Source organism: Colius striatus, chromosome 14 (assembly GCF_028858725.1).
Source record: "Colius striatus isolate bColStr4 chromosome 14, bColStr4.1.hap1, whole genome shotgun sequence".
Classification (NCBI taxonomy): domain Eukaryota; kingdom Metazoa; phylum Chordata; class Aves; order Coliiformes; family Coliidae; genus Colius; species Colius striatus.
Window position 1 is genome coordinate 15,154,059 of NC_084772.1, and position 26,794 is coordinate 15,180,852.

The window sequence follows — 26,794 nt, forward strand, 5'->3', positions numbered from 1 at the left end:
TGGCTGCCAGCGTGGATGAGGTGGCACTGATCCTGCAATTTATCCTGTGTTTTAAACAAATACCATTATTGGAACAGTAACCAGTCCAGAATAATCACCAATGTTAGGTTCTAAATTTGAGTCATCATTTGGAAATTATCTACTCCTGTAAAGATTTTAGTATCTACATTACCTGGTTGTTTTTTCTTGTGCTTATTGTTGTGTGTTCAGGTTTTGGGAGAAATTATAATAATCAGTCAAGATGGAGAATTAAAAAAAAAAAACCCAAAACCAGTGTCCCAGCTGTGAAACAGGTGATATAAGAAAGATGTTACTCTTACATAATAGCAAAAGCCTCATTTAGATAGTTCTGAAAAGTTTAAACTTGAATGCTACATGTGCAGGAAGGCACAATCGTGTTTTGGTGTTCCAATCTACTTATATTTGCAGTTCAACTTGAATCTAAGTTTAAATAAAATTCAAATTACCATAAGGGAGATTTTGTTTGAACCTTTTATGAAACCTTATTTGCAGCCCCTAAATATATTGAACCATCTATTCAGTTCAGATTCCAAGTGTTCTATTTTGGGTTCTGATATAATTGTTAAGTGGCAAGTGCAGCTGCTGGTGATGTGACAGAATGTATAAAAAACTGTTGATGTATAACATTGGCAGATGTATTTTCTTGGCTTTAACCTACCTCCAACAGTAGAGGTACTACAGCTAGGAGAGGAAAGGAAGAGAAGGAGGAAGCGTTTTTGTCCATGCACAAATTTATGTGCTCCTCTCACATTTTTACACACAACAGAAAGTTGCCAGAAATGTTTATTTGTCAGTTGGGGGGAAGGGAACCCATAAAAATCTTGAACATATCTTTACAGTATCTCTAAGATAACCATAAAGCATCTCACACCTTTCCCTCTTCCTGGGTTTTCTGGCTATAGATTTACAGTTGATTGTTCTCCAGCCCAGCTAAATTATTTTCCTATACTCCTAGAACAGAAAATCTATATTGTTGAGTAAGGAAAGTGCCTCACCCACTGTTCCCCAGTCCATACACAGACTTTTCCAGTAAAGTGTTGTTTGCTCAAAATAAACCTACAGAATTTTCAAACACTTCGTTAATGCAATGATGCATCAGTGCTCAAGGCAGCATTCAAACTAGAGCAGTATAAAACTGAATACAACGTTCCTCCAGTCTTTGTCTCCATTTTATTCAGATCTCCTAACAGAATTGGCTTTTTCTAGTGAAGGAAATCTTCAGATAGGTCTTTGTCTCTTTAAAGCATAAAATCTCCATCAAATGGCAAAATGTAGGTTCTAGTCATAAAGGACTGTCCCTAGCTGAAAAAGCAAAGTTGTACAGTGATGAGTCTACTGCTTGTAGTATTATGAGTCTGCAGAGGAATTCAGGAGTAACCATGAACACCAATGTAACTGCAAAAGTTTTTTCGGAGTTGGAAGAACAATTTTAACAAAGGTAAGGAACAACTAACTTATGATAAGAAACCATTCTAAGCCAGGTTAACAAGTTGCACTGCAGAGAAAGACTGTTAAATAGTATCCTGTATTAAAATATAGAATATTAAAACATGGATAGCTATCATCCATTGATAAGAACTTTGTTTTGCTATTTATCCTCCTACATCATTCATTATGGTTATAGTGCTAATATTTAATGAATATTATTTCAGGCATATGTAGCTTTGTAGAAAAGCAATGCAAACCTGCAGACCATAATGCCAAGTTGTCCTAGGGGGTCATTTAACTATTAATTTCAATCCAAAGCTTCTTGTTAAACAAAGTGTGCTGATTTACTGTGTTTCTGCTAAATGTATGTACGAAATATATTTGTGCTGCCATTCAAAGAGATCTTGACCAGCTTGAAAGCTGGCAGAGAAGAACCACATGAAGTTCAGCAAGGGTAAGTGCAGAGTCCTGCACCTGGGGAGGAACAACCCCATGCACCAGTACAGGCTGAGAGCAGCTCTGCAGAGAGAGACCTGGAAGTGTTGGTTGATAAACTAATCATGAGCCAGCAATGTGCCCTTGTGGTGGAGAAAGCCAATGATATCCTGGATACACCAAGAAAAGTGTGGCCAGCAGGTTGAGGAAAGTTCTCCTCCCCCACTACTCTGCCCTGAAGAGGACTAATCTGGAATCCTGTGTCCAGTTCTGGGCTCTGCAACTCAAGAGGGACAGAGAACTGCTAGAGGGTCCAGTGGAGGGCTACCAAGATGATCAGGAGACTGGAACATCTTCCTTATGAGGACAGGCTGCGGGACCCAGGGCTGCTTAGCATGGAGAAGAGGGGGAATCTTATCAACACTTATAATTACCTAAAGGGTGTATGTCAAGAGAATGAGGTGACACTTTTTTCTGTAGTGTCCAGTTACAGGACAAGGGGACACAAGCTGGAACACAAAGTTGCACTTAAACACAAGGAAAAACTTATTTGGTGTGAAAGAGAGAGAACCCTGGCACAGGCTGCCCAGGAATGCTGTGGAGGCTCCTTCTCTGTGGGTTTTCAAATCTTGCCTGAACACATTCCTGTGCCCCCTGGTTGAGATGAACCTGTTTTAGCAGGGAGTTGGTCCCTTCCAATCTCGACCATTCTGTGATTCTCTGAAAATCTAATATATGCATGAAGTTTTAATACAACAAGAAAATTTTACATTGAAGAATTTCAGAAATGTCAAGATTGAATAGCAAGAGGGTTACTAACTTTAACTGTGATACTTATGTAGTGAAAAATATCAGTTCCTGTATTCTTTATTAGTAGTATTGACTGGTTTTGTTATATGGCATGTTACTAGTAGAAAAGAAAGAACACGTGTAGTGCTAGGCAAGGCAGGTCTGCCCTGGAAGATTCTTGACCATGTTCTGAACCACAAATTAAGAGTTGCAGAATTACTTCAATAGTGTTCCATTACAGGATCACACAACACTGAGCAATAAGTGTGCTCATCAGCATACTAATAAAAACGTGGTAATGAGTATTACTGGACTTTTCTCACCCCCATGGAGTAAAAGATACAGCAGCTTTGTGTCACTGTATGTATGTTATGGGTTTTTTCTTTTTTAAGAGCTTAATTTAATGCAAACGCACAAAGAAATAAGGTTGCTATGGGAACACTAACTCTTAATTCCTTGATGTGTGCATGTAACACAACAAATGTAGTATTCCACTAAGCCTGTCCTTTGCATATAATTTTGGGTGCATTTTCAGAGAAAGAATGATTTAGTAAACAATGAAGGGAATGGATAGAAAGAAGTGAAATGTAATAAAGAATTCTGTGTGACATTAAGAGGTATCTATAGTTCCTAGGGAAAAAAAGAAAAACAAAACAAGAACTGAATGTTTTCACTACATAAGCACTACAGTGGAAGTTAATAACCCTTCAGAACATGTCCAATCTCTATTTCTTGAAAATTTCCCATCTAGATTATATTCTAAGCTAATTTCATCAAATTTCTGTGAGCTGAAAACCCATATTACTCATGCTCTTGGCTACTGGCTTTGTTATATTAGTTGAAAACCTGGAGCAGTGAATTTTTACAGTCAATTCTCCTACATAGTGCTGGAAAGAATTAACAGTTATGTAGCCAGTAGCAATAAAATTGCATAACTATCTGATAAGCTGCACCTATTATGTGCATTTGACCTTCCAGACTTCACTGTGCCATTATCCTTTTTCCCTATTGCTTTCCCATTCTAGCAGTGTTCAGAAAACGTAAAAATAATAAAATATGTCTGTGGAAAGATACTTGTTTGGGATTCCATTCTAAATTGCACTTACCTGTGATGCAGGATTGCTAGTACCCAGTCCAGCCCTAGGCCCAACACATGTGGGTAGTTTAACGCCTTACACCTCTACAAAGAGACAGCTGAAAATGTTCCACATGTATAAATGAGTCCATCTCTGCAGTAGGACAGACAGCATCTGCTTATATACTTTTCAGTTGTTTGTATCTTCTCACACTGTTTAGCTCTGTAGAATCCATTGTGCAGCTGTTGAATTGAAGACCTAGAAAAAGTTATTTTAGGCCTTTTTTTGTCCATCTCTTCTAATACATATGTTTGAAATCATAGCAAATAAAGTTTCCACCTTGGCAGATGCAGTTATCAAAAGAGAGAGCTATTTATGTGGTATTTAAACAATCTAAAGCCCTTTACAGTGGATTTTTTGTAAGAACTCTGACCTGTGCAGATTATGATTAGGCAAGGGAATAATTGTCTCAAATTCCTTCTTAAGTTGTCTGTCTTACAAGTTATATCTGCCTCCATGGATACCTACTCAAACATCTTTGTACATACATAATTTCAAATATTTATGTTTTGATGTTGCTCTTTATCTAGTAAGATTTTATTCTTTCATTGACTCTTGAAGAACATAGAAGAAAAAGTGGGATTTTGGCTATTATCATATACATAAAATATAGAGACTAGTAGTTCTTTCCCTTGCAGTAAAACCAGTATAAAGCATTAGTTATAAGCATTTTATTAGTGAAGCTTTGAAAATTTAAAATAGAAATCTGTGAATTTGGACAGCATCCCTGATTCCATTTTTTACTCTTTAAAAAGGACATCTGTAGTAATTTCTAATCTGAATATAATTGTCAGAGAAATTATTGGTCAGTTGCTTTAGGCATTACAAATATAAGTACATAAAATAAAAATGTTACTGAATTGAATGGGCATGGGAAAGGCCAATAATTGTCATTATATTTCTTATAAACCTCATATAGCATGAGCTAACTACCAGTGAAATTCATCTCTGAGTGTGGGATCTGGACCCATAATTGTATTAGTTTCTGCTTCTCTTTGAATAAATGTAATTGCACCAAATATGAAAAACAAAACCCAAACCTCCTGATTATTTCAGAATAAAGTTTCCTTCTTTCCTATTCCCATGCATCTTTGTATGATTTTAAGATGATGAACTGCAGTATATTTCTGAGTAATGTTGGAAGTAAAAAAGATAAATGGAGATAAATATAGCACCGGTGCTGTAGTTGGTTATATAAATCGTATGAAGTGCTCCATACAAAGAGATTGGATAATTTACAGTTATTCAGACTATCCAGACACCTTTCCTCTTCTAACATTAGTGTCCTGCATTGTTCTGGGAATCATTTGTTAATAATGGTATTTTAAAACAAACCTATGTTCCTAGTACAGGAGTAACTGAGGTTAAAGGAAAAAAGTACAAATATAAACTTAGATATTTTCCCTGTTTTTCAGATTAGATTGTTTATCCTATAAAACTAAACACAAAAGGTAATTTAAAAGTAAATACTCATTCAGTGAGTTAAAAAATGGTGGTGGGGGAAAGGAGAAAGGTTTAAAGACAGGTTATATTTTTGGTCCAGTGAGAAGCATGTTTACATGAAAGAACATCTACCATGGGCATCATGAGTGTGTCTGAAACACAGTTTTTCTTCTGAATATTTATTACTTGCTTAAATCAGCTCCAGGTTTTACTGGCTGCTCTTATGTACCAGTCTCTCCTTTCTATCTCCTTGTTCTGAAAACAGTTCACATGGGCCAGATACAGTCTCTGTTCACCAGTCTTTAGTCTAAAGCCTGTGAAAGCCTTGCATGATTTGAAATTAGCATTTTTAATCTGGCATGTAGACAACTTAGAATGTGTCCAATAGCATGGCTGTTTTGTTCAGTACTGCATGTTTATCAGGAGCGTGAATACTTAGTGAGAGCATTTTCTGTTGTAGGTAATTCAGATTGTCAGTGCTGTTGACAAGGATGATCCTAAGAATGGGCATTATTTCCTGTACAGTCTTCTTCCCGAAATGGTCAACAATCCAAATTTCACCATCAAGAAAAATGAAGGTAAATATAAAACATCTATAATGTGTATGTGAAACAACCAGTTTGTGCTCTGAGCAATTAAAGTGTAGTTAATCTGTTTGATGTTACCTTCATTATATCTCTTATTTCCCATATCTTTACATTAGATAAGAAGAAAGTGAAATGCATACTGAATTTAGATCCAGAAGACAGCTCACTGTTTTAAATAAAGTGAAAGGATGGATTTACTGCCCGTTTTATTTCTATTAATTTGAAATTCCAAGAGATGCTGTAAAATGAAAGTCTAAAGCTATGTTGATAAATAAAGGTTGATCCCATGTTGACTGGATATGGATGGGAGCATAAAATTAAGTATCTACTAAATCCCCCAAAGAAGACACCTTTTAAGCCTGTTGTGTGTGTATAAAGTTCCAAACTATTTCAGTTAGTCACTTTTACTAGAAAGAGAAATCTACTAGGTCAGCAAAAGCCCAGAAGGGTACTTTGTATGACTATGCTTTAGGGCAGTTCTGGAAGGGCATAATGTCATTTAGTAGTACTATAGAAGTGGAATTTCACACATGATGGGAAAAAAAGAGGCCCATTTAATATTATTGAGCAATAAATTGACACTGATCCTTCTCTTTAGCACACAAATACATTTGAAGGTCATGTGCGAATGAGATGGGAGCAATCACAAGAATGCTATAAATAGTGCTTCATGTGTTTGTACTTACTCGAATATTCAGAAAAGTTTGTCCATCTTGGTTTTTATTTTTATTTAATGAAACACTACCCTGCCAGGAATTTCAGTCAAACCTGGTCTCTTGTTTATTTCATTTGAAATGAGAATGAAGAAAACTCCTATTTAGTCCATTGCTAATAAGATGTATGCGTGTGGTTTATGTGCATGAGTGTAAAAGTAATACATGACATGTCAAATGAAGAGAAATGTTTTCACTTTTTGCTCTAGCTCTTCCAGCTGAGAAGAATGATGGCACCTTTTTGTTAAATGATACCATATAAAAAGCTAAATTCTCAAATCTGCTTAAATATATCCTATTATTTTGTTTTTGTTAGCCATGTTTTACTCTTATAGCATTCACAAAGTGTGTCTCTATTTATATTTGTACTTTCATGTAGGAAATAAGTCTCTGTTTTCTGCACTTACAGGAGAAGATAAAACAAACCTCTTCAAAATGCATTTCAAAATTATCAGTAGTGTAGCACAAATTGAATTAAGCATCCTAAATGTGAGGCATTTTGCTCTGCACAGCATGACAAAGTAGAAAAGGTCTTAGCATTTCTCTTTGTGTTTAAATACTTAGCTCACATCACTAATTAGCCTTGTCCTTCCAATCTGTTACCCATTTAAGACCAACTCTTACTCCTAGTCACAGCCAGTGGCAAAATGACTCCTGATCTGAGTGGGAGTGAGGAACTTTTCTATATGAGATGGTTGAGAAAAATAAGTCCAGTTCTGTAACATTACCACTCAGTTTTAACCAGTTCTTAATCTATTGTAATCAGTTATGTGTATAAATCCTAATAAAACAACCAAATGAAATGTTTGGAGATTAAAAATCCACTTGAAGAGACTTTTCTGGTTTAATCTTGTGGTATCCAAGAGTAGAATTCCAACTACACATACCATCATTTTCTATGAATTCCTGAGCCAGGGATACAGTCCATGGTTGATACTAGAACATGATGTCCCACAGGAAACAAGTATTCCTGCCAAAGCCAAAATCACAGTATTATTTGATTGAGGTGAGCTTTCATGTCATTTAAACATCATAAATCTATAGTAAATCTTTATTTAGGAATGGCAGTAGAACAATGAACTTGACTTGTATAGCTGTTAAGTAAGCATGAGTGATTATTCTCATTGAAAAAACTCCATTATTCCCCAAAAAAAACCTGAACACACAGGTCAGATTTCTCCTTAGTTGTCCTAGTATGTGTCTGGGCTTTCCAAAAGTCAGTTTGGTGTGCTTTATTAGAAGCCTACGAAGAAATGCCTGTAACAAGCCCTGCTGTCATCATTTCTGAGGATCAGTGCACATCCCACTTAGGCTTGGAACAGAAACCATTTCCTCCTACTGTTGAGCAAAATCCTTGACATCTTCCTGTCACCTCAGCCTCAACTTCCTCCCATATTCTTGGCCTTGCCAGTTCTTCAAGAGACTGACTTGATGACTGCTGAAGGGATTCCGTCCTCTTATGGATATTATAAACAGATTGAATCTTCTCAAGAAAGCTAATATAGAAACACAATCTTTTATTTGCTAGAGTTAGTATTTTTTTTCCTTTACTTAGATGATTTTTCGTATCTTGCCTTTCTGCAAAATTCTGTCAAGTGCAGAGATAAACAAAAATATCCCTCCTCAAGAAGGGCTTGTGAAATTCCATTACCCTTTCATACTCTTTTGTGTTTTAGGTAACATTGTGGCATTTGGCAAGTGCTTTTCTGCTTCACAAAATAATGACGTTATCTGATCTGGTTGCATTAGTATGCAAGCAATACAGTTTGGTATCTGCCATGGCAAGAAAGCTGTGATGTTCTGTTTCTGTCCCTCATAGTGAAGAATCTATGATTTTTGTGGTTTTTGTATATCTTCTTGCTATATGGAACATATGCATAACCATTAATTAATTTAGTCTGTTGCCCACAGGCTAATTCTATTGTTATACTTTCCAGATTGCCCTACAGCAGATTGACATGATGCTTCAGTAATGAACTGTGCTGCCCAAACATACCACAAATATTATGATCAGCTATACTGTCATTGCCAAATAAGTTTAACTGAGTGGCACAAGGGTGTATTGAAATCAAAACCACCAGAAAAAAAACCCACTTCTCTTAAGATTATATTACATATTGTAGAAATTATCTCATGATCATGGCAGGTTCTGTTCCTTGAAATGACATACCAGTGTCCTTCTGTTTACTGTAAAATTTGCCTATTTACAATCCCTTCTGTAGACCAGATGCCCAAAACTGTAGAAGCTGTAGTGCATTTCTGATGTAAGTAATGTAAAAATAGAAATTGAAATGTCATCATACATGTCATTGAATGTCATTAGAGCATCTATTACAAATGTTCATTTTTCATATCTCTTGATCTGGTTTTTTTTGTTCTTCTCCGAGCTCAAATGTCTGCTATTATTTTTTCTTAGGCTTTGTGCCTTGGTTAAATGGGCAGCTACTGTTAACCTAAAGTAAACCAATTGTGCTCTTTCAAACTGCAGTACAAGGAACACCGATCGTTTAGTTTGCCATATGCATGACTCTCCCTTCACAAGAGAAATAATAAAATTATGTAGGAAAAATGTAAGAAGTTGATGCAACATGAAAATCATGTAATGTTCTCTATGTTAGTCCTGGTGACTAAACCTGTGTCTCCATGACATAACAAATCCTTGACTATATAAACTCATAATAGACTGGTAACTTTTTACATTGGTGCTGAGTTTCTGCACAGGAACAGAAATGGGAAAAATGAAAATAAATGTTTTGTGTAGTGTTTCCAACAAACTTCAAACCAGAAAAAAAACACCTGAAACTTCAGATGAAAATACCTGATGTTTAGGCAGATGTTGATAACACTTTAGCAGTGTCTTGTAGATTCCTTAGCTGAATGGAATTAACCCTTTCTAAATGCTGTAGGATCACAGTAAATGGCAAACAAAACCCAAACCTGTCAGGAACTTAGACAACTGATAAGGAATTTGTACTGTCATTGCATCAGTAAATTGAAATGAGACCTCTGGAAATGGAATTAGCATTTGTTAACAGTCTTTTTTTTCAGATGAGTGACGATCACAAAGCATTACCTAAAACCTAATGTCACTCTATGGATCATCTCCTGCATCCCAAACAAAACGCTCACAGCAGTATGTGTTTTCAGCATTGAATTCCTAATGCTCTGTGGTTTCCTTAGGTTGTTCAAGTGAGGACAGAATTTTGTGATAAAAGCATTTTCACAGATGCAAACATTTTGATATGCTGCCAATGCAATTTTTACTTTCAAAAACTACCAAATACATCTTTGCCATAAGAAGACTGAAAGTCATTCCCCAAAGATGTTTTCTTTGCTGTTCCATTTTTCTTATGCCAATTTCTATTTCTTAATGGAATAAACCTTTAATAAATGTTCTACAGTGCCTTTGGATGCAGTAAGTCTTCTGACAGAAGAAATGGTGCATCTTACTGTATAAATGTGACATTATATACCTCTTACTAGGGCTTATGGACTAGAAGCAATCATGAGGTATCATGGAACATGGGCAAGAGTTGTCTGTGGGTTAAGAGAACCATCTTAATGGTATGCGTTCTTATTCCTGCAGAACTCCAATAGCCTTATGAGTAATTGACCTCCCCTCTCCACAAAATATTCAATGTCCATCTGGTGCTTTGAGGTCTGAATTTGGGCCGAGCTGATTTTAGTGAATTCCTGGTAAAGAGTTGGGTTTTTTCTTCTTTTTTAAATTGAGGCATTACATGTACTTCAGTGACAAACTGTTCTGTTGGTTCTCTATAATTAAATTAATATTTATTCTCAGCCATGCTTAGTCTATTATACCTGTGATACCTATAATAGCTCCAAGAATGTTCATGTTGTAAATGTCTATTTCTTTTGTTCTTTCCATCTAGCAAGTTTAATCTGTCACTTATGTCCTCATTGTGCTGCCTTGAAAGTATAGGCAAGGTGTCATGTATTTAAAAGGAAATAGCCTGGTATAATCACTTCAATCACTAACTGGCTTGCATGCCTTTGTACACTATTGCACATCTTATTTTAGAATCTTTGCTATTTCTCATCATCTCTTTATCATTAATAAACAAATATTTCAGAACTATTTAGAAATTGCCAGAGAAGATAATTAACATGGAACCTCTCTTTTAGATGTCTCAAATAATAAGAACAAATGATCAACACTATTTCTTTTTTAAAAGAGTTTCTGTGACACTGTGTTTCTAATGTAATAGAACCTAGATTTTTTTCCCACTTCTTTTACCTGAAAATATTTTTAGCAGCATCTGTCAAATGCATACCTGGAGGGGTGAGTCTTTTGTTCCCACAAGAGCAACTCTCATGTTAAAATGAGTTTCTTTCCCTGAATGAGTTTCTTTTGGCATTTCTTGAGAAGTCTCTCTGCCATTGTCTCAGCTGCCAGCTAAAGCTCCTTCTGTGTTTTGATTGACTTTTCTTTCCAAATATATACCTCAGAAAGCTAAGAGGTGGCACTGCTGGTTCATTGCCCTCCTTCCAGTCTGCCCAATTTCAAAGTTAACCCATTGACCTCAGGTACAAATTGCCTTAGCAAGGACATCATTAAGCCCATCACTTCTTGATGGGTATATAATGAATATCTAGAATAACAGCACCCATATGGTCTCTTGGATGTGAGCAGTAAATCCTCATATATTTTTGCAGTTTCATGCAATTTTCCAAGAGCCTTTGGAAACGTGGCCCAGCTGCCATCTACGCCAGAGGGTGTTTCACCATGGCAATTCTTGAGGGAATGCACATGCTTATATACTTTTAATGTGTTTAATTACCATCCTAATTTCTTTTATATATCAATAATTTGACTTTCACAGTACAATTCTAAAACATTCCAAATCACATCCTTGTTAGTGGTTTTCTTGAAAAGTAAAATGAAATTATACGACCAGAGATGTGTCTTGCATCCTTTAAGTAAATATTTTTCCAACATGTCTGTCAGTATTAATGGTATGGAATAACATCTAGAAGATTGCATCTAAAATTGTAAGAGAATGTGCTGCATAATCTAGAAAGCAGCATTGATCAGCATCTCTCTTACTAGGCATAACTTTGTCACCAGCAATCCTAGAGAATACTTACATAGCAAGGTGCATTCAGAGTGAAAGTAGTACAATTAAAAGTAAGTTATTCCAATATATGAAAAGAAAAGAAGCACAAATTAACCTATCATCTGGCACTTCTGTTACAGAATCTGCCATCCACAAGCACACATGATGCTTCTCCAGGAGTGTTCAGAGTGTGAAAAAATGTATTACAAATATCATACTATCAATCTTTTTCTCAGCATGACATTAAAACTGGAGCTGTTTAAATAGCAAAGTTCAACACTTTTATAAACTGAGTATACCAGATCAACCTCAGTTTATTGATTTTGTAAATGAATTATATAGTTAAGAATGAAATTGTTAATATAAAACTATTGAAATATTCCCTTTTTAGTGGGCTGCAAGATTTTGTTCAATAAGTTCTTTTTTGCTCATGTTCTAAATGGTAAGTTATAGAAATGAAAACAAGATATTAAGGAGATACTGATATTTTTCTGTGTAGAAAGGTCTAGGCTTTATCAAGAGAAATCATGTTAATTAAGGTAACTAAGGTCATTTAGATTATCTCTGGATTTACACTATCTTGACATGAAATCATATTTCAGAAAACTCTTAATTATATTTTCAATGCATACTTACCTTTGAGTTAAAAACAAAATGTGATTTACAGACCTGAACCACCACATTTTACTTATGACCTACAAGTTATACTACGCTACTGGGTCTGAGTCTCTTTCTAGGAATGACAAGTTTGTCTTTGTCTGTGTGCTGGAGAGCATGCAAGGATCAGAAACTATGTTAGATCATTCTTTGTAGGAAAAGGGATCAATTTCTTGTTTATGTATCTGTCAGAATTCTAAGATGTAACATCATCCTGTGAAGTAATAGACTGTGTCTAAAGGCTCAAAAAGATGATCCCTTTCTCTTAGTGATAAAGTCATAAGAAACATGACGTGAAAATTGGCAATATAGATCTATCTATAGATATAGACTATTCTCAAATTCTAGAAGACTCATAGAATTTCAAGCTAATAATAATATTACCAAGAGACTCCAATACATTTCAGTAATGCTCAGAAGTTCTGACTTGCCAGGTATTTCTGTTTGCATTGTATGATTTCACATTGCAGTTGAAGTAATATATTCAGCTCCTTTCTGCTGTGCCATTTTATGGTCCTATCAGGGTTACACTTCTCCGTGGTATAGTAGTGTTAGTGCCATCTAGTCTCACAATGTCAGTGAAAGTATTCTCAGTATCTCTCTTTCATAACTGATAGCTTTCTGCTTCCTTTGCTCCCTCTTTCTTTACTGTCATCGCTACTGACTATGTGTTGTTATTCCCCGATGTTCTGTTTTTCCTTGATGTTGAATATCAATTGAGTGCAATTTGAAACAACTTCCCTGGCATGGAAGGATGTGATGTTATTTTCTGAAATGAAGATTACATTAATGTAGATGGGAAGCCAGCATTTTTCCACTCCAATCCTTTGTGTGCCACATTCTTCACTGACACCTGCTTCTGCTGTCTTTCCCATCTTTCTTCTCGCATGCAGATCACTGCTCTTTCTGGACTCCCATCTAATTAGAACCACTGAAGAGGTGAAGACTAAGTACAGTTTCTCTGCAAACATACTTTTTAGCGCTATCTGGATGATTATTATGTGCTCTTCACCACTTTAATAGGCTAAAGAGACGAATTCTTCTTGATGTACATAGCTGCTCTAACTTAGACTGAATGTCAGAAAAATCAACTCTTCAAAGGCTAACTCAGCCACCAAGCTCCTCCACACTTTGACCATTCTGTCTGTTCTGTCCATCTGAAACCTTATTCACTCCTCTCCTGTATTCAGGATGCAGGGCTCCAGACAGATTCCCTCTCTCCTCCGCCCTAAGCCAGATGTGATCCATCAAGTCTTCATTCGACTGGACAGGCCAGCCTGATGAATGAACCAGCAAGGAGGGGGCCATCTGGTAAGCCACTTGTCCTCTTTCAGGCATCTTTAGGCTCTTCTTCAGCTCTTCAGCACGTCTGTACTTTTTTGTAGTTTTGTAGCTGGCAAAGTGTTTCTGTGGGAGCACTTCTGTTCCAAATGCTGTTTAACCTTTCAATCCTGTTTCAGCTTAGCTCTATGATGACAATTTCTTTCCAAGCCTAACAAATACAAACTTTTAGACAGCTACAAAGGCTTGTATATGCACATTGGAAAATAAAACTGGTTTCCTCAGCATCACATTCTTGCAGAGAACGCCTTCTTTTAAATAATATGAACCAATCAGAATTACATAGCTGTTTCAGGACATTTATGTAAACATGACCCAGCTCAAAACAACGTAAAATGGGAGTGATTAAATACAGGGCAATACTGTATATATGCAGCACACCATTATGCACACATGACCAAAGAGACTTTTACTTCACTCATTCTTAATTTATTGTTTGTTCTGCTAGCAACACCATGTTGCCAAGGCATCAATTAAGTTTCATTTTATAAATCAAACTAATTAAGAACCAGATGCAATCTGAGTGAAAAAGATCTGAGGTCAATGTTGTGCACCATATGTACTACAATGCTTACTCATGATGAGGGGATGGATTGGACAGCTGTGAATTTTCCTGCTGTAGGAGTTTCATCATGCTCAGACACTGTAACATACTAATCTCTTTTTCCAGTTTATTTAATTTCATAATAAAGCTTAAGGAAAGTGAGCAACACTGCCATGACTTTAAAAGACTAAGTAGAGGATATAAGGTTATGAAAACAAAATGAGGGAAATAATTTGATCAGCAAATTATCATGAAAATGAATCTATTTTAGTAATAATATGGAGCATGGATGACAGAAATAATAGAGATAAGAACAAATTGAATCTTTAGTGTGACTTACTTTCAGACACATAATAGGGAAAATAAACATTAAATCAGGGTCTCAAAACTGAACTGCTTAGCAAACAGAAAGACGTTGTTGTTAATGAGTACAAAACTTCTCAGCTGAGTGCTATCAGGACAACAGTGAGATCTGCAGTATCATCCCTGTGGATTTTGTCTTCCAAAGAAACATTCCTTTAGCCCTTCAATTTTCAAAGGTTCCATAAGTGCTTTAAATACATAACTGCTTGAAAGCTACCAGTAGCCATGATAATGATATTCTTGGACTTTAACAGTATGTCATAGTAGTATTTGTAACTGAGTGTATATTGAATATTTGGAGATCAGTTTCTAGATTTTTAATCAAATCTTTCCTAAAAGTATGTTAAGAGACTTATACCAAAATATCACTTCTAGTTTCATTGGTGGAACTAATTCCTCCAACTTTTCTTCAAGAAACAATTCCTGTGGTGGAAGTCTTCAAGGACAGTGTTTTGTTTCTTGTAAACAGCTTACATTCACTGAGTAGGAGGAATGATGCACTAGTGCTGAAGGTTCTGGCAGAGCCTCTACGCCTTCACCATCTCAATATATTACTCTCATTACGGAATGTTTCTTTTTTTTATCATTTTCTAAATACAGGCAAAATTGTTGAGGTGGAATAACAATTCATATATTAGTTGCTCTAATTGTTCATTTCTTTTGTCAATTAATGAGAAGCTAGATGGGAATCGCAATTTAAAGTTTCAATTTTAGTAATGATTGAAAGAACCCCAATGCTCTTCTACTAAAGGAAGAATCTAAACAGACTGAAAGTGAAAAGTCACATATTCGCTCTTAAATTTTGTTTTGATTAGTAAAAATAATTTGTCATTTTAACTGCTATGATGTATATAGACTATATGCACAACGTTCCTCCATTAAAACTGAAGGTATTAATCGTTCAGACTTAGCCTCAAGGGTTGTCTGATAAATTGTTGCACAACTAACATTGGAATGGGAATTAAAAAGACAAAGATCATGTTCCAATTTGCATCTTGTTTTGAAACAATTAAATGAGTGAGGTACAGGAAGGAAGTAATTATTATGGGAATCACAGTCATTATTCCTACAGGGTGACCATAATATTGATTATTTTTTAAACTCTTTGTCTGTATATTCTCCTGACCCTCTCTGGTTTGGCCACATTTATTCCATATCTTTCCATTTCCTCTTAACACCTTTTGAGGAGGTAAATGCTCAAGAATGGATTATATTTCTCTGGCAAGAGCAAACATAGCAGTGAAAAACTGGAGGAAATGTGGAATTTTTAATATTTTTCACCACAGTTTATCATGACAAGCTTTAAAGAATAAGGAAGAGAAAACTTTTGTTCTGTTGATTGGAGGGTTTTTATAACATAACACATTGATTTCCCATCAACTTCTGATTTTGTAATTTGTATGGGTGGCCTTGTAAAATGAGTCACTTTGTTGATCTTCATTTAATTTGATCTAATTAGAATGTATTCTATTTGGCAAGCATCCAGTAATTAGTCGTATATTTATGTAATTATTAGTATTTCATGTTTATATAATAAATATGCCTGGAAGGCAATTCATTCAGAGGCCAGAAAAGAGGTAGAGTACATGCTTTTTTTGAATGCAAAGTTCTGACATACTGAGCCAAACACAGAAAATAAATGAAGTGCATGAAGTGACCTGTCCAGTCTCGGGAGATAGTTTGCATACCCTAAAATACAGGATGTGAGTACTTGGTAATCAGCGCTGATTATAGAGGGAGTGAAGATGATCCCCTATTTGAAGCCAGCTTGTTAGGGAGAAGGAAATAGAAGAATTTCAAGGACCAGATGTCTGCTTGATGATGTTGAAGAGGGAGAGCTAGTGGGATCCTTCAAAGGCAACATGGACAGATGCATAGTCAGATTACAGGTAAATGGTGAAACAGTGCTACCTGTCTGCCTGTATGAAGACAGCAAACTCAGATCACCCCAACCTGGCCTAAACTGATTATGAGCTCGAGTTAACTTCCCTTTTGCCACAGGCTAAGGGCTATGTACATTCTTGAGCAGTAACTGTAACACTACAGCAACTAAAAAAAAAATAGTAGTATCGTGATTACTGTGGTAATACAGTAACCTGATTCTGTAATAACAAAGAAGTCAGGAATGAAGTCTTATCTGTGAAGTTTTCAATGGAACTGGATATTGCAATCATAAACAAAAGGAGCATCAATAGTAACCACTGAATGTTGATGAAAGTGCAATGTAATGTTGGACTGTCTTGAACACAAACACTGAATTTTCTCTTTAGTTTTTAGAATGTAATAAATGACATAATAGTTTCACATTGCCTTTGTAAAAACACACTGAAATTTGGTTTTTGTTTTGTTAGGAAGCTTTTGTTCAATCTAACTTAAAGCTAAAGTCTAGGTTAGTGAAAATAATAAGAAATAAGAGAAAAATGTTTCCATGTAGCCTTTTTGAACTTGTCACTCTCTAACCTTGCTTAACTCTGTCATGTCACTTTCTATAACATTTTAATCCATTATATATGACCCTTCTGTAAATTATAGTGTTCACTCCAATAAAGATGAAGCCCTTGTGATATAAGAGCACTCTACAAAAGTGATGGGGTTTTGGTTAAGGAACTGCTGCAGAGCTCAGAATAGTTTTGTCTAGCTTGGTTACAGGTTTCCTGGATGATTTGGGACAAGTTGTTTAATCACTGTCTGTCATTGTGCCATGCATACACTGCAGACGTTCTTTTAAAACATTCATCTGATACTCACATATGACATTGATGGCACCTATTAGCAGCTCCCTATGGATTGATAAAGACTGAGATTTTCAAGAGTACGTTATGGTGTCTCTTTGGGTTTTTCTGAAACATCCAGTTAGAAAACATGTAGTAGTTATTCTGCAGCTCAAGGAAGGAAATGGTGGAGCCCAGTCTAATGACAGCTGTAGCTAAACCATTGCAGTATCTTTGACACAAGCTAGAAGACTACATAATAAAGAAGGTAGTTTAGACTTGATGCTAGACCATATGTCTTCTTGATCATCATCATCTGTCCAACAATGTTACAACTTCTGTCTTTGTACTACTATTTTATGGTTTAAAATGAGAAATATGGTTTTGTATAACAAATCAACTTTCTCTTTTGTGCTTGTCTTCCACTAAAATGCAAGACCAAAAGATGCATTTGCTAAAAACTTTATAGACCTGTAATGCACTCTGTTTCAAAACTTTGTATAAAGAACTTAGTTTTTTCTTGGCTAAATATGTTTTTCCTGATCTTTTTTCTTTTCCTTTTCCCAGCTAGGAAACATATATCTTTCTCAGAGCATCTTTGGGCTTTTTCTGCTCTCCTGTTCAACTATTTAAGTTTTCTTTCATTATCATGGAAGGTCTTTGTATTAAGACGCATTCTCCTTTACCTGTAGAATTGCCTCGCCTCTTTTAATACTTTTACTTGGCCCTGCTTAATATTTTAATTGCAGTTTCTGCCTGTACATTTCATTTGTACTCTGTCAAACCCTTCACCATGAGCTAGAAGACAACAGGGAAAAATTTTACTGTGATATGCAAGTTGTTCTGTTAGCATACAGATGCATTGTATATTTGTACGTTATAACTTCTCAGCTTGATACAAAGAGAATGAACGAATAAGATGTCTTCCATTCTGTTGCTTGTGATTAACAGATGTTTTACTCTTGCAGAGTCTCCATCCTTGGGGATATTAAAAAGAGATCATAGAATCATAGAATGGTAGGGGTTGGAAGGGACTTTTTGAGATTATCTAGTCCAACCCCCCCTGCAGAAGCAGGTTCATCTAGATCAAATCGCATAGGAATGTGTCCAGGCGGGTCTTGAATACCTCCAAGGAAGGAGCCTCCACAATGCCTCTGGGCAGCCTGTGCTAGGGCTCCCTCACCCTCACAGTGAAACCTCACAGATCCCGCTGAATGGCAGCACAGCCTCTGGTGAATCAGCCAGTCGTCCCAATCAGCCAGTTTGGTGTCATCAGGGAACTTGCTGAGGGTACACTCTGTCCCCTCATCCAGATTGTTGATGAAGATGTTGAACAAGACTGGCCCCAGAATTGATCCCTGTGGCCACAGGCCTCCAACTCGATCCTGTGCCATTGATCACCACCCTCTGGCTTCTGTCATTCAGCCAGCTCTCGATCCACCTCGCTGTCCATCCATCCAATCCACACTGCCTGACCTTTCTGATGAGGATGTTATGGGAGATAGTGTCAAAAGCCCTGCTTAAGTCAAGGTGGATGACACCCACTGCTCTCCTCTCATCTAGCCAAGCCAGTTGTGCCCTCATAGAAGGCTATCGGGTTAGTGAAACAGGATCTCCCCTTGGCCTTCAGCATAGCAGATACTTCCTTATTCAGGAGTGTGCATATAATAAGACCTTACGTGTATACTTTTTGTGTAAGACAAAGGTATAAATTACTGCTTTTAATGGCCTGATGATAATAAATTATTATTATTTGTAATCTGTAAATAAGAATGTCTTCAAAAAGTCATTATCATAGTGCTTCTGTGCCTAGGGGCAATCTTATATCATAGCTTTCAGTCTTTCAAGTTACAAAAATCTAATACAACTCTTGATGACATTTACAAAAATGTATAATGGCACTCCCTTCAGTTCTCTCAGAAATAATTCTCTGTGAAGTTAAAGGGAGTTCTGTGTATGTAAGAACTGCAGGATCTGGCACTTTTTAAAATCAAAGCCACATTTTTTTTATTAAGTGGCACCAGCTCAAGAAAATGTTAAGTCAAGATTTTTTTTTAAATTTATTTTCTGACTTAAAACGCCTCAGTCAATGGATTTAACTTTGAGTGCTCTTTGGCAGAGAGTACACGGTCTAAATTTCTTCTCATAGGAAGTTGTTATGTCAGAGTTATAAACCCCTGAAAATTGGCATTTTGTAATGGAAGTGCTGACAAGACCTTTATTACAGCACTACAAATAGGCACTGCATTCTAATAAATGGTGGTTGTTTTTTTATTGTCTGGTGGTTGCTTTCTGCCACTGTATTTCAAGGTGAACACTATAAAAAAAAGTAATAGCATGATAGAAATACATTGGTATGGCTTGAATTAGGCTTTCTAACTGTTTTAACAAAGCTTCAGTATGGTTGATGTATTCGATTCCAGATCCAGTTTTAGAGGACTGTTATAAGATCTACTGGTCATTTGTTTTAAGTTCTCCCCCTGTGCATGCATATGTTCTATACAGTATTGGGACAGAAAATACAGTCATTATGGCATGGAGAAGTGGATGTTAAGTTGCTTACTGTGAAACTCACTTAAGTGCCAAGAACATAACACACTTAAAAACCAGAATGTTTCTGCTTAAGTTTTATAAATCTTACTATGGTGTTCATAGTGTACGCTCTAGAAAGAAAGAGTCACTTTGAACATCTGTGATTGTCTTCAGAGTTGCGAAGGCTCTGAACATTTCCAGACCCTAGAAGTCACTGAAGCAAAAGTTGAAGATGTGTGTGAAATGAGGAAGATGAAGGGTGTAGGATGGAATTCTCAGAACTATTGTTTCACCTGCTAAAAGTATAAATTTCATTGAATCTGCTTGAGCATTAGCTTTGCACATAAGAGAACCCAAAATCCGTAATCTGTAAAACTGTAAAGCTCACAGTGACTTAAGGGGCTTAGATAGGTATCTTTCCTTAGTTTCACCTTTTAGACTGCACTTGTAAGTGCGCATTCATAGAAAGAATAAGCACAAGAATACATTATTGGGAAGGAGAAATTCAGATGGCAAAGCCTTCGGGAATTTTGACCTTTTTATTTATATTTGCAACATTCTGTTGGATTCTAGTAACATAGTAATGGAAAGTTCTTGGTTCAAACACAAGATATAGCCACAATTTTATCAAGGCATTATAAAACACAATATTACTTTCTGTAACTTTTTGTTAAAATAACATGATAATAGAATTAACTAGAATATGTAGATTTCAAAAATGATCCATCAGTCTATGCAAATTGCTGTGTTAATAATGTATTTTTAATGCTAAGCACATTTGACAGCCATTTCATCTCTCTTTCAAAACTAGAGCTTGGCAACCTGCATTAATTCTTACACTTTACAGATGTAACATTCAATGCACATGCCATGTAGTGATGTGATCCGAATAAAGTAAAGCATGTCAAAGCAATGTGATTATTAGTAGACAAGTTTGTGGCTAGCTTGTTGAATATAGAAGAGAGAAGTAAGACACAAAAGTCAGTACTGTTTCAGCATATCTTACTTCTTCACTGGCCTGAATTTGCTTCAGTTTATGGCAGTGTCAATAGTAACTGGCACCAGAGGATTGAGAAGAGATAAATGAGTGTAACATTAGATTTGAGGAGATTAAAATCAGGTGTGTTGGTTACAGTTCAGACAACTGTGGTAACTGTGTAGCCTAAACAGACCCAGAGCCCAAAGTTTCCTGGTTTGACTTTCTGTAAGTATCTGTAAATTAGAAGGAGAGAGAGGTACTACATCCTAATTATTTCTGTGCCCCGTTAACAGTAAAACTAATATTGTTTCAGACTCAATGGGGGCTTCTATGTAATTCTTTCATCGGTAGAGATTTTCCTTCGATGGGTTAAAAACCCAAAGTACAAAATAGAAGAGTTGCTGCTAGACTGCAGGTGACCACATAGATATATGTTTGATTGTAGCTCTGCTGGACTAAAGGTCAAAGGAAAGTTTTTGAATACTTAAGAGACAATTATCTAAAGTTCAGACTTTTCCAAAGGAATAGAACTAGAAATTATACAGACTATTAGCTAAAGTTCACATTTTTCAAAGGAAAAAGGTAGGAGAAAATGCTTATTCCATCACTTTGCTGTTGAGTTGTCCAGGTTGTTTTATTCTGTCAAGAATTTATTTACTACAGGTTCTACATCACAGTAGTATTGCCATGATTATTCTCGTTTCCAAGAAATTTTAACAGAAGAGAGTGATGTGTTCTTTCAGATGATTAACTATTACTTCGCTCATGTTCACAGCAGAACTTTTTATTTCTGCAAAGGAATACATGACCTGGAAATGTATTTTGGTTTTTTTATTCATTAGTTGGTTCAGCAGTTCAGTCCTGGCATAAGCTATTATTATTTAGGCCAATGGGTGAGGGGAAAAATCAGTCAGAGGCACAAAATATTTGACATTTTCCAATTCCTCTCCACCTTGGTACGCTTTCTCCCATTAAATACTTCCCTCCCACCCCCCACCCCATGTTCTTATTGCTGTTTTAAGGGATTCCAGAAAGTCCAGGCCTCTAGAAAAATTAAAATTTCTTCAGGTGTTTGCTAATGTGTCATAGGAATATTTTATGAATTGCCATTATATGTGTCAGTGTGGCATGTGACTTACTGTGGTGTAGGAGAGACAATTTGATCAGTCAGCTGAATTTTTATAGCACAAAACCTTTTTTCTTTTGAACCTGATGTCTGCTATCAAATTTGATAGCAGCCATCAATCTGCTTTTTTGAAGACATCACAAATTTTTGACGTTCATGAAAAGCAGGTCAGTTTGACATACCTGTGAATGCTTCAGTGGCCATATGGTTTGGTTATCATAAATCAGACAAAATGCACTATAAAAATAGCCTTTTTTATTTTCAGAATATTTTATAAGCCTTCTACTTGAATGGAACATTTATGCCTTTACCATACAGATTAGACAAAGGGTTATCTTTCTTTTAAATTGCCATTCAACTGGATTTTGTTTGAGACAGTCATCAAGAAAGATCTACTACATGTGCAAAGTATGACATGTGACTGAGTTGTGTGTATCTATTAACACATATATATATATGAGCTCTCATTAAAATATATTTGGCATGTATAAATAGATCCATGTTGAAAATACTGAATCACGAAACAAAATTGTTTTACTAATACTAATGAAGAAGTCGGTTGTTTTTGCATCTATTAATGACTGACAGGTTTCTAACATGCAAACTCAGAATTGTTCCCTTTTAATCAGGTATGCTTTTTAAAAGTGTTACGTCTGAAGGCAGAAATAAAACATAAACACAGATCTACCTCTCAAAGCATTTTAACAGCATTCTTTTGGAAGCAAGAAAGTGATGCTTCTAACTTGTACTTAACTGTAGTCTGAAACATACAAATTAGGTTTTCTGCTCAAGGCCCATGTTATGAATAGTATTCTTTCATCAGGTGAACATTGATGAAGGTATGTTTGAGGTGCTGCTTTGGGTTTTTGTGCTAGGTCACAAAGCATGTCATGAATATTCTTTTCCACTGCTTTTGTAATAACGAGAATGCAAAAAGGTTTTGAAACAGTTGAGTTGACATAGAGCTGTGGCACATGGGACTATGAATAGGGAATTGCTCATTGGTCTTGTTTCTGCAGTGTGTTACAACCAGTCTGTTTTATTTGTAAATCCTTTCAGAGAAAGGTATGTAGTATTGATAAAATACTCAAAAGAGTAGTGATTATGGCTCATAGCTCATGAAGTGTTTATGAAGCCTTTTTGAGACCTCTGTGTCTTTGGGCAACTGTATTTGTTCCTAGTCTCTAAAATGGATACTGAAATCTTCCCTACATTCCACTTTTTGTCTTTTGTTAGGTTTGAATTTTGAAGACCACCAGTACCAGTATTACTACAGTACTCTGGTACTGAACAGTGTTACAGGCATCACGTACACGAACTAATAGTTGTGCAAAGAGCTGAAATACCATCTTAGCATTCTCTTGCATGTTCTCTTCTAGTGCATCTGCAGATGATTGCTAAATATTATATAATGAACACATCTTAGAATGTCATACATTTTGTTTTTTTCTGCCTGTACTTTGGTAATTTCCACTGAAACCTTTATAATAGAAACTTATTCAGTTATTTTAAGTTTTTCTGTGAGAACAGATACCATTTATGAACTGAGAAAGAATCAGCTGTCCTCATCTTTTCATTTTCAAAAAAAGCTGGGAGTATCACAGTAAGGATATTCTTTCTGCTCTTCTACTTGTGCCAAAGGACTCTGTATTGCAGAAAATAGGTTTTAGACTAAAAAAAAATACACAAAAATATAGCTCTGATAGACATGAAGAAGCATACATTTGTCATTTGATTGCTTCCAGCTGTAAAGTTTTCAATTAAAATTCTTCACGTAAGTAACATCCAGCATAGATAACAATTCCTACCACAAAGTCCTTAATACCATTAATGATTTGATCGTTCTGAGAACATTATAAAAGGGACAGAAAAAGAAAGAAAAATAACTATGTAGGTGCAAGGTTACACAGCAGGGAAGTCCACTGATCTCAAAATATTAAAGAGGCTGTGAGGGAATTAAAGAATTACAATAAAGTGTGAAGAGAAAATGACTCTTGGATGTAAATTGACTGCTTCTGGTTTTTAATTTTGTTCTGTCATTTTATGATATGACTGAAAGTTGCAACATGCATTCTTATACAAAGTGAAAGATGAAGAAGTTAACTCCTCCCTGCTACTTTCACATCCAGATTGATGTCAATGCCATTAAAGTCACTCATGCCCAGCAAATCCAAAAGCAGCTTTGTGTTAAAAATACTATATTTCTTTTTTCTCAAAATCTGTTATCCAAGAACCACAAAAGAGATCAGAAGTCTTGGCAACAACAGTTGGGAATCTGCAGGAAGCTCTTGGCCCCGTTGTAAGCATGTCTTCAGTTGCGGTTATTTAAACTACTTTTGTCTAGAAATCATGCTGGGCATCCTGTAAAGACCTTCTGCATCATCATTCTTTGTTTCAGCTGTGTGGGAGATATTCTCACAACAGTCTTTTTCATGATTGTTTCACCAATCTGCTTGTAAATTTAGAGTCATCCAGTGATCTAAATGACAGATTTGGTTTTATGTTTAAAAAAAGGTAAAAATGAGCTGCAGACATAAGTTGTTACACAGATGTAGAAAAATTTTTATGAGTTAAGACAGCTATTGAGATCTCTTATCTTACATTGTTCCTTATTCCTGTAGGACAGAATACAGCTCCCAGTCCATCCTGTGTAGCTGATACACTATCAGTGAAGTGGCATTTAATAGGACTAATTTCAATGAACTTCTTCAATCCCTTCCCCACATAGAAAGGTACGCGATTCAGGGAGGCTCATTTGGTTGAGAATGTCAAAGGACCCTCGGAATTTACCTCACTGATGGGAGGTAAAAGATTTAGTGTCTGTCTTTGCCTGCAGCAGGTTAGCTCAGAGCTGTTCTTTTTTTCTGCATGTAAGTTTCTTGGTTTTGCTGAAAATAACATGAATAAATAAGAAATATGAACAGCTCTGTAATGAAGAATCAGTGGTGGAATTGGAAAAATTAGTGGAAAGTTATTGTTCCCTGTCCTGCTGAGCACCTGCTTGCCAAGGTAACTCATGCAGCAGCACTGCAGGTCCTGCTGTTTTGTCAGCTACAGGTATGGGAAATACCCAGAGCAAGGAGAAAACAAATCAGAGAAATTGAGTTTATTGCTAATAAGCTACTAGGATTTATTTTCAAGTTATAGGAACAACTAAAACAGGAGTTAGAGAGTAATTGTTCTTCACTCAAAAGTCATATCTCCAGCAACACCAAGGCATATTTAATTTAGGATATAGGAAAGAAGAGGGAGGAATCTCTTGCTAAACAAAATTCCCAAGACAAAGTTGAGTACTTGCCATCCATTGGCAAAACAATTCGGTCATTCCATATTGCGTTTCCTATTGACTGCTTCTGTTTGCCAGTTTCTTTTCAGGCACAACAAATTCAACGTTAGTCTAACAGGTTTAACAATAAAATAAAGCCCTTTGTAAAAAAGAATTGTTATTAACTTCCCTCCTTGTCTTGTATCTCTTCTTACTTAATATTAACTGTTCAGCCATTACAACTTGTTTTACACTTAAAGAGTCTGGCTACATGTCCCAGACAGCTTGATTATCTTTTACTTTATCACATGTTCTTTGAACTTCAATTGATAAACCATTACTGGTACCAGATATTTTCTATATTCAGCATAGCTTCAATGATTGATAGGAATAGGCATTTTATTTTCTCCATCCCTCCTCCTCCCTCTCATTTTCTTCTACTCTCTTCTGTTTGTCTCCAAATAGTACTCTTCCCTTTTTTACTTTGTTTTACTCTCTAATTCTGATTGATTACTATTTTCAAAACCAGGCAGAATAGCAGTGAGTGTGTCAGAAAGATGGAAGGGATCTGAAGTTGTCACAAGCAAAAGCAGCTTCTTTTTTTCTACCTGAGGCAAGTGTCTTAGCTCTTTTGCATATCTGTAAAGGGCAGGGCTCAGCATATCAATCCTTTCATCCAGCTTGGACAGAGAGGACTGTACCAGGCATTTTAGAAGGAATAGGCTGTATCAGTACAGATTTCTAAAGCACAAGAAGTCACTGTGTAATGTATCTGTAAAAGTCTCTGGAGTTTTGAATAAATGACTACTGAATACAGATGTGACACTTCTGAGTAGGATTTGTCTCAAAGACAGAAAGAGGTGGAAGGTAAGCCCCACATACTTTTTTCTCATTTGAAAGGTTAAAGCAAAAGGATTAAGGATGCAATTTATGCTGAGATATTTTTAGTTTTGCAGGAGAAAATCAAATGGACAGTTAAATGACTTTTCAGCATTTGAAAAAGGGGAGGTGCAGAGGAAGACAAGAATGCTCTCAGATATACATTACAATGGGTGTGGTAGTCACTCTGGTAAAACTTTACACACTGATATTCATGAAAACGGAGTTACAGTATTATTTTGCTAACATAATGTTTCCCATTGTTCCTTGCAGTTCACATGGAGAGCAAGAATCACACTGGGAGTGGTTTAACTTGCACATGTATTTAAATGTCGGACACATTCAACCAAAAAGTGGGAATGCAGTTATTGCTTAATTCTAACTGTGTGCTAATTAATGACTTAAAGTGTACTTGGCTTTTCCACATCATAGTGGCCCTTATGATACTGGGTATCATCAAGGAGATTGGTGTTACTGAGTTGTCAGAATTCTTAAGAGCTTACACCTGAAATTTATCTTCAGTAAACAGAGATGGCATCATTTAGTTTTAAAAAGGTACAAAGGGCATAAGAAAGGACTAGACTGTGTAGCTAGCTCTAGGGAGCCATCAGTTTCAGTGTGACTGTTTTGAATTTCAACAGATAGAAACTCAGGATTCCTGGAAAGCAAAATCATTAGGAATCCTTTTTGTTCTGCAAAGGTATTGCAAAGTGGCTGTATTTGTACTGCTTTCTAAAGCAGTTAATTTTTAGGTTGAGCTTCATGTG

General features: G+C 36.1%; 1 protein-coding gene across 6 annotated transcripts in view; it reads left to right on the top strand.

The window, feature by feature from the left end:
• The window catches only part of CDH8 (cadherin 8), a 124,505-nt gene that overhangs the window by 94,005 nt on the left and 3,706 nt on the right, over window positions 1-26,794 (top strand). For 5 of the 6 annotated variants that reach the window (XM_062007202.1, XM_062007199.1, XM_062007198.1 and 2 more), the window contains one exon: window positions 5,713-5,830. In XM_062007202.1, coding sequence (XP_061863186.1) covers window positions 5,713-5,830 — 118 coding nt within the window. The remainder of the gene's footprint in view (window positions 1-5,712; window positions 5,831-26,794) is intronic. The other variant, XM_062007200.1, reaches the window with a different exon arrangement.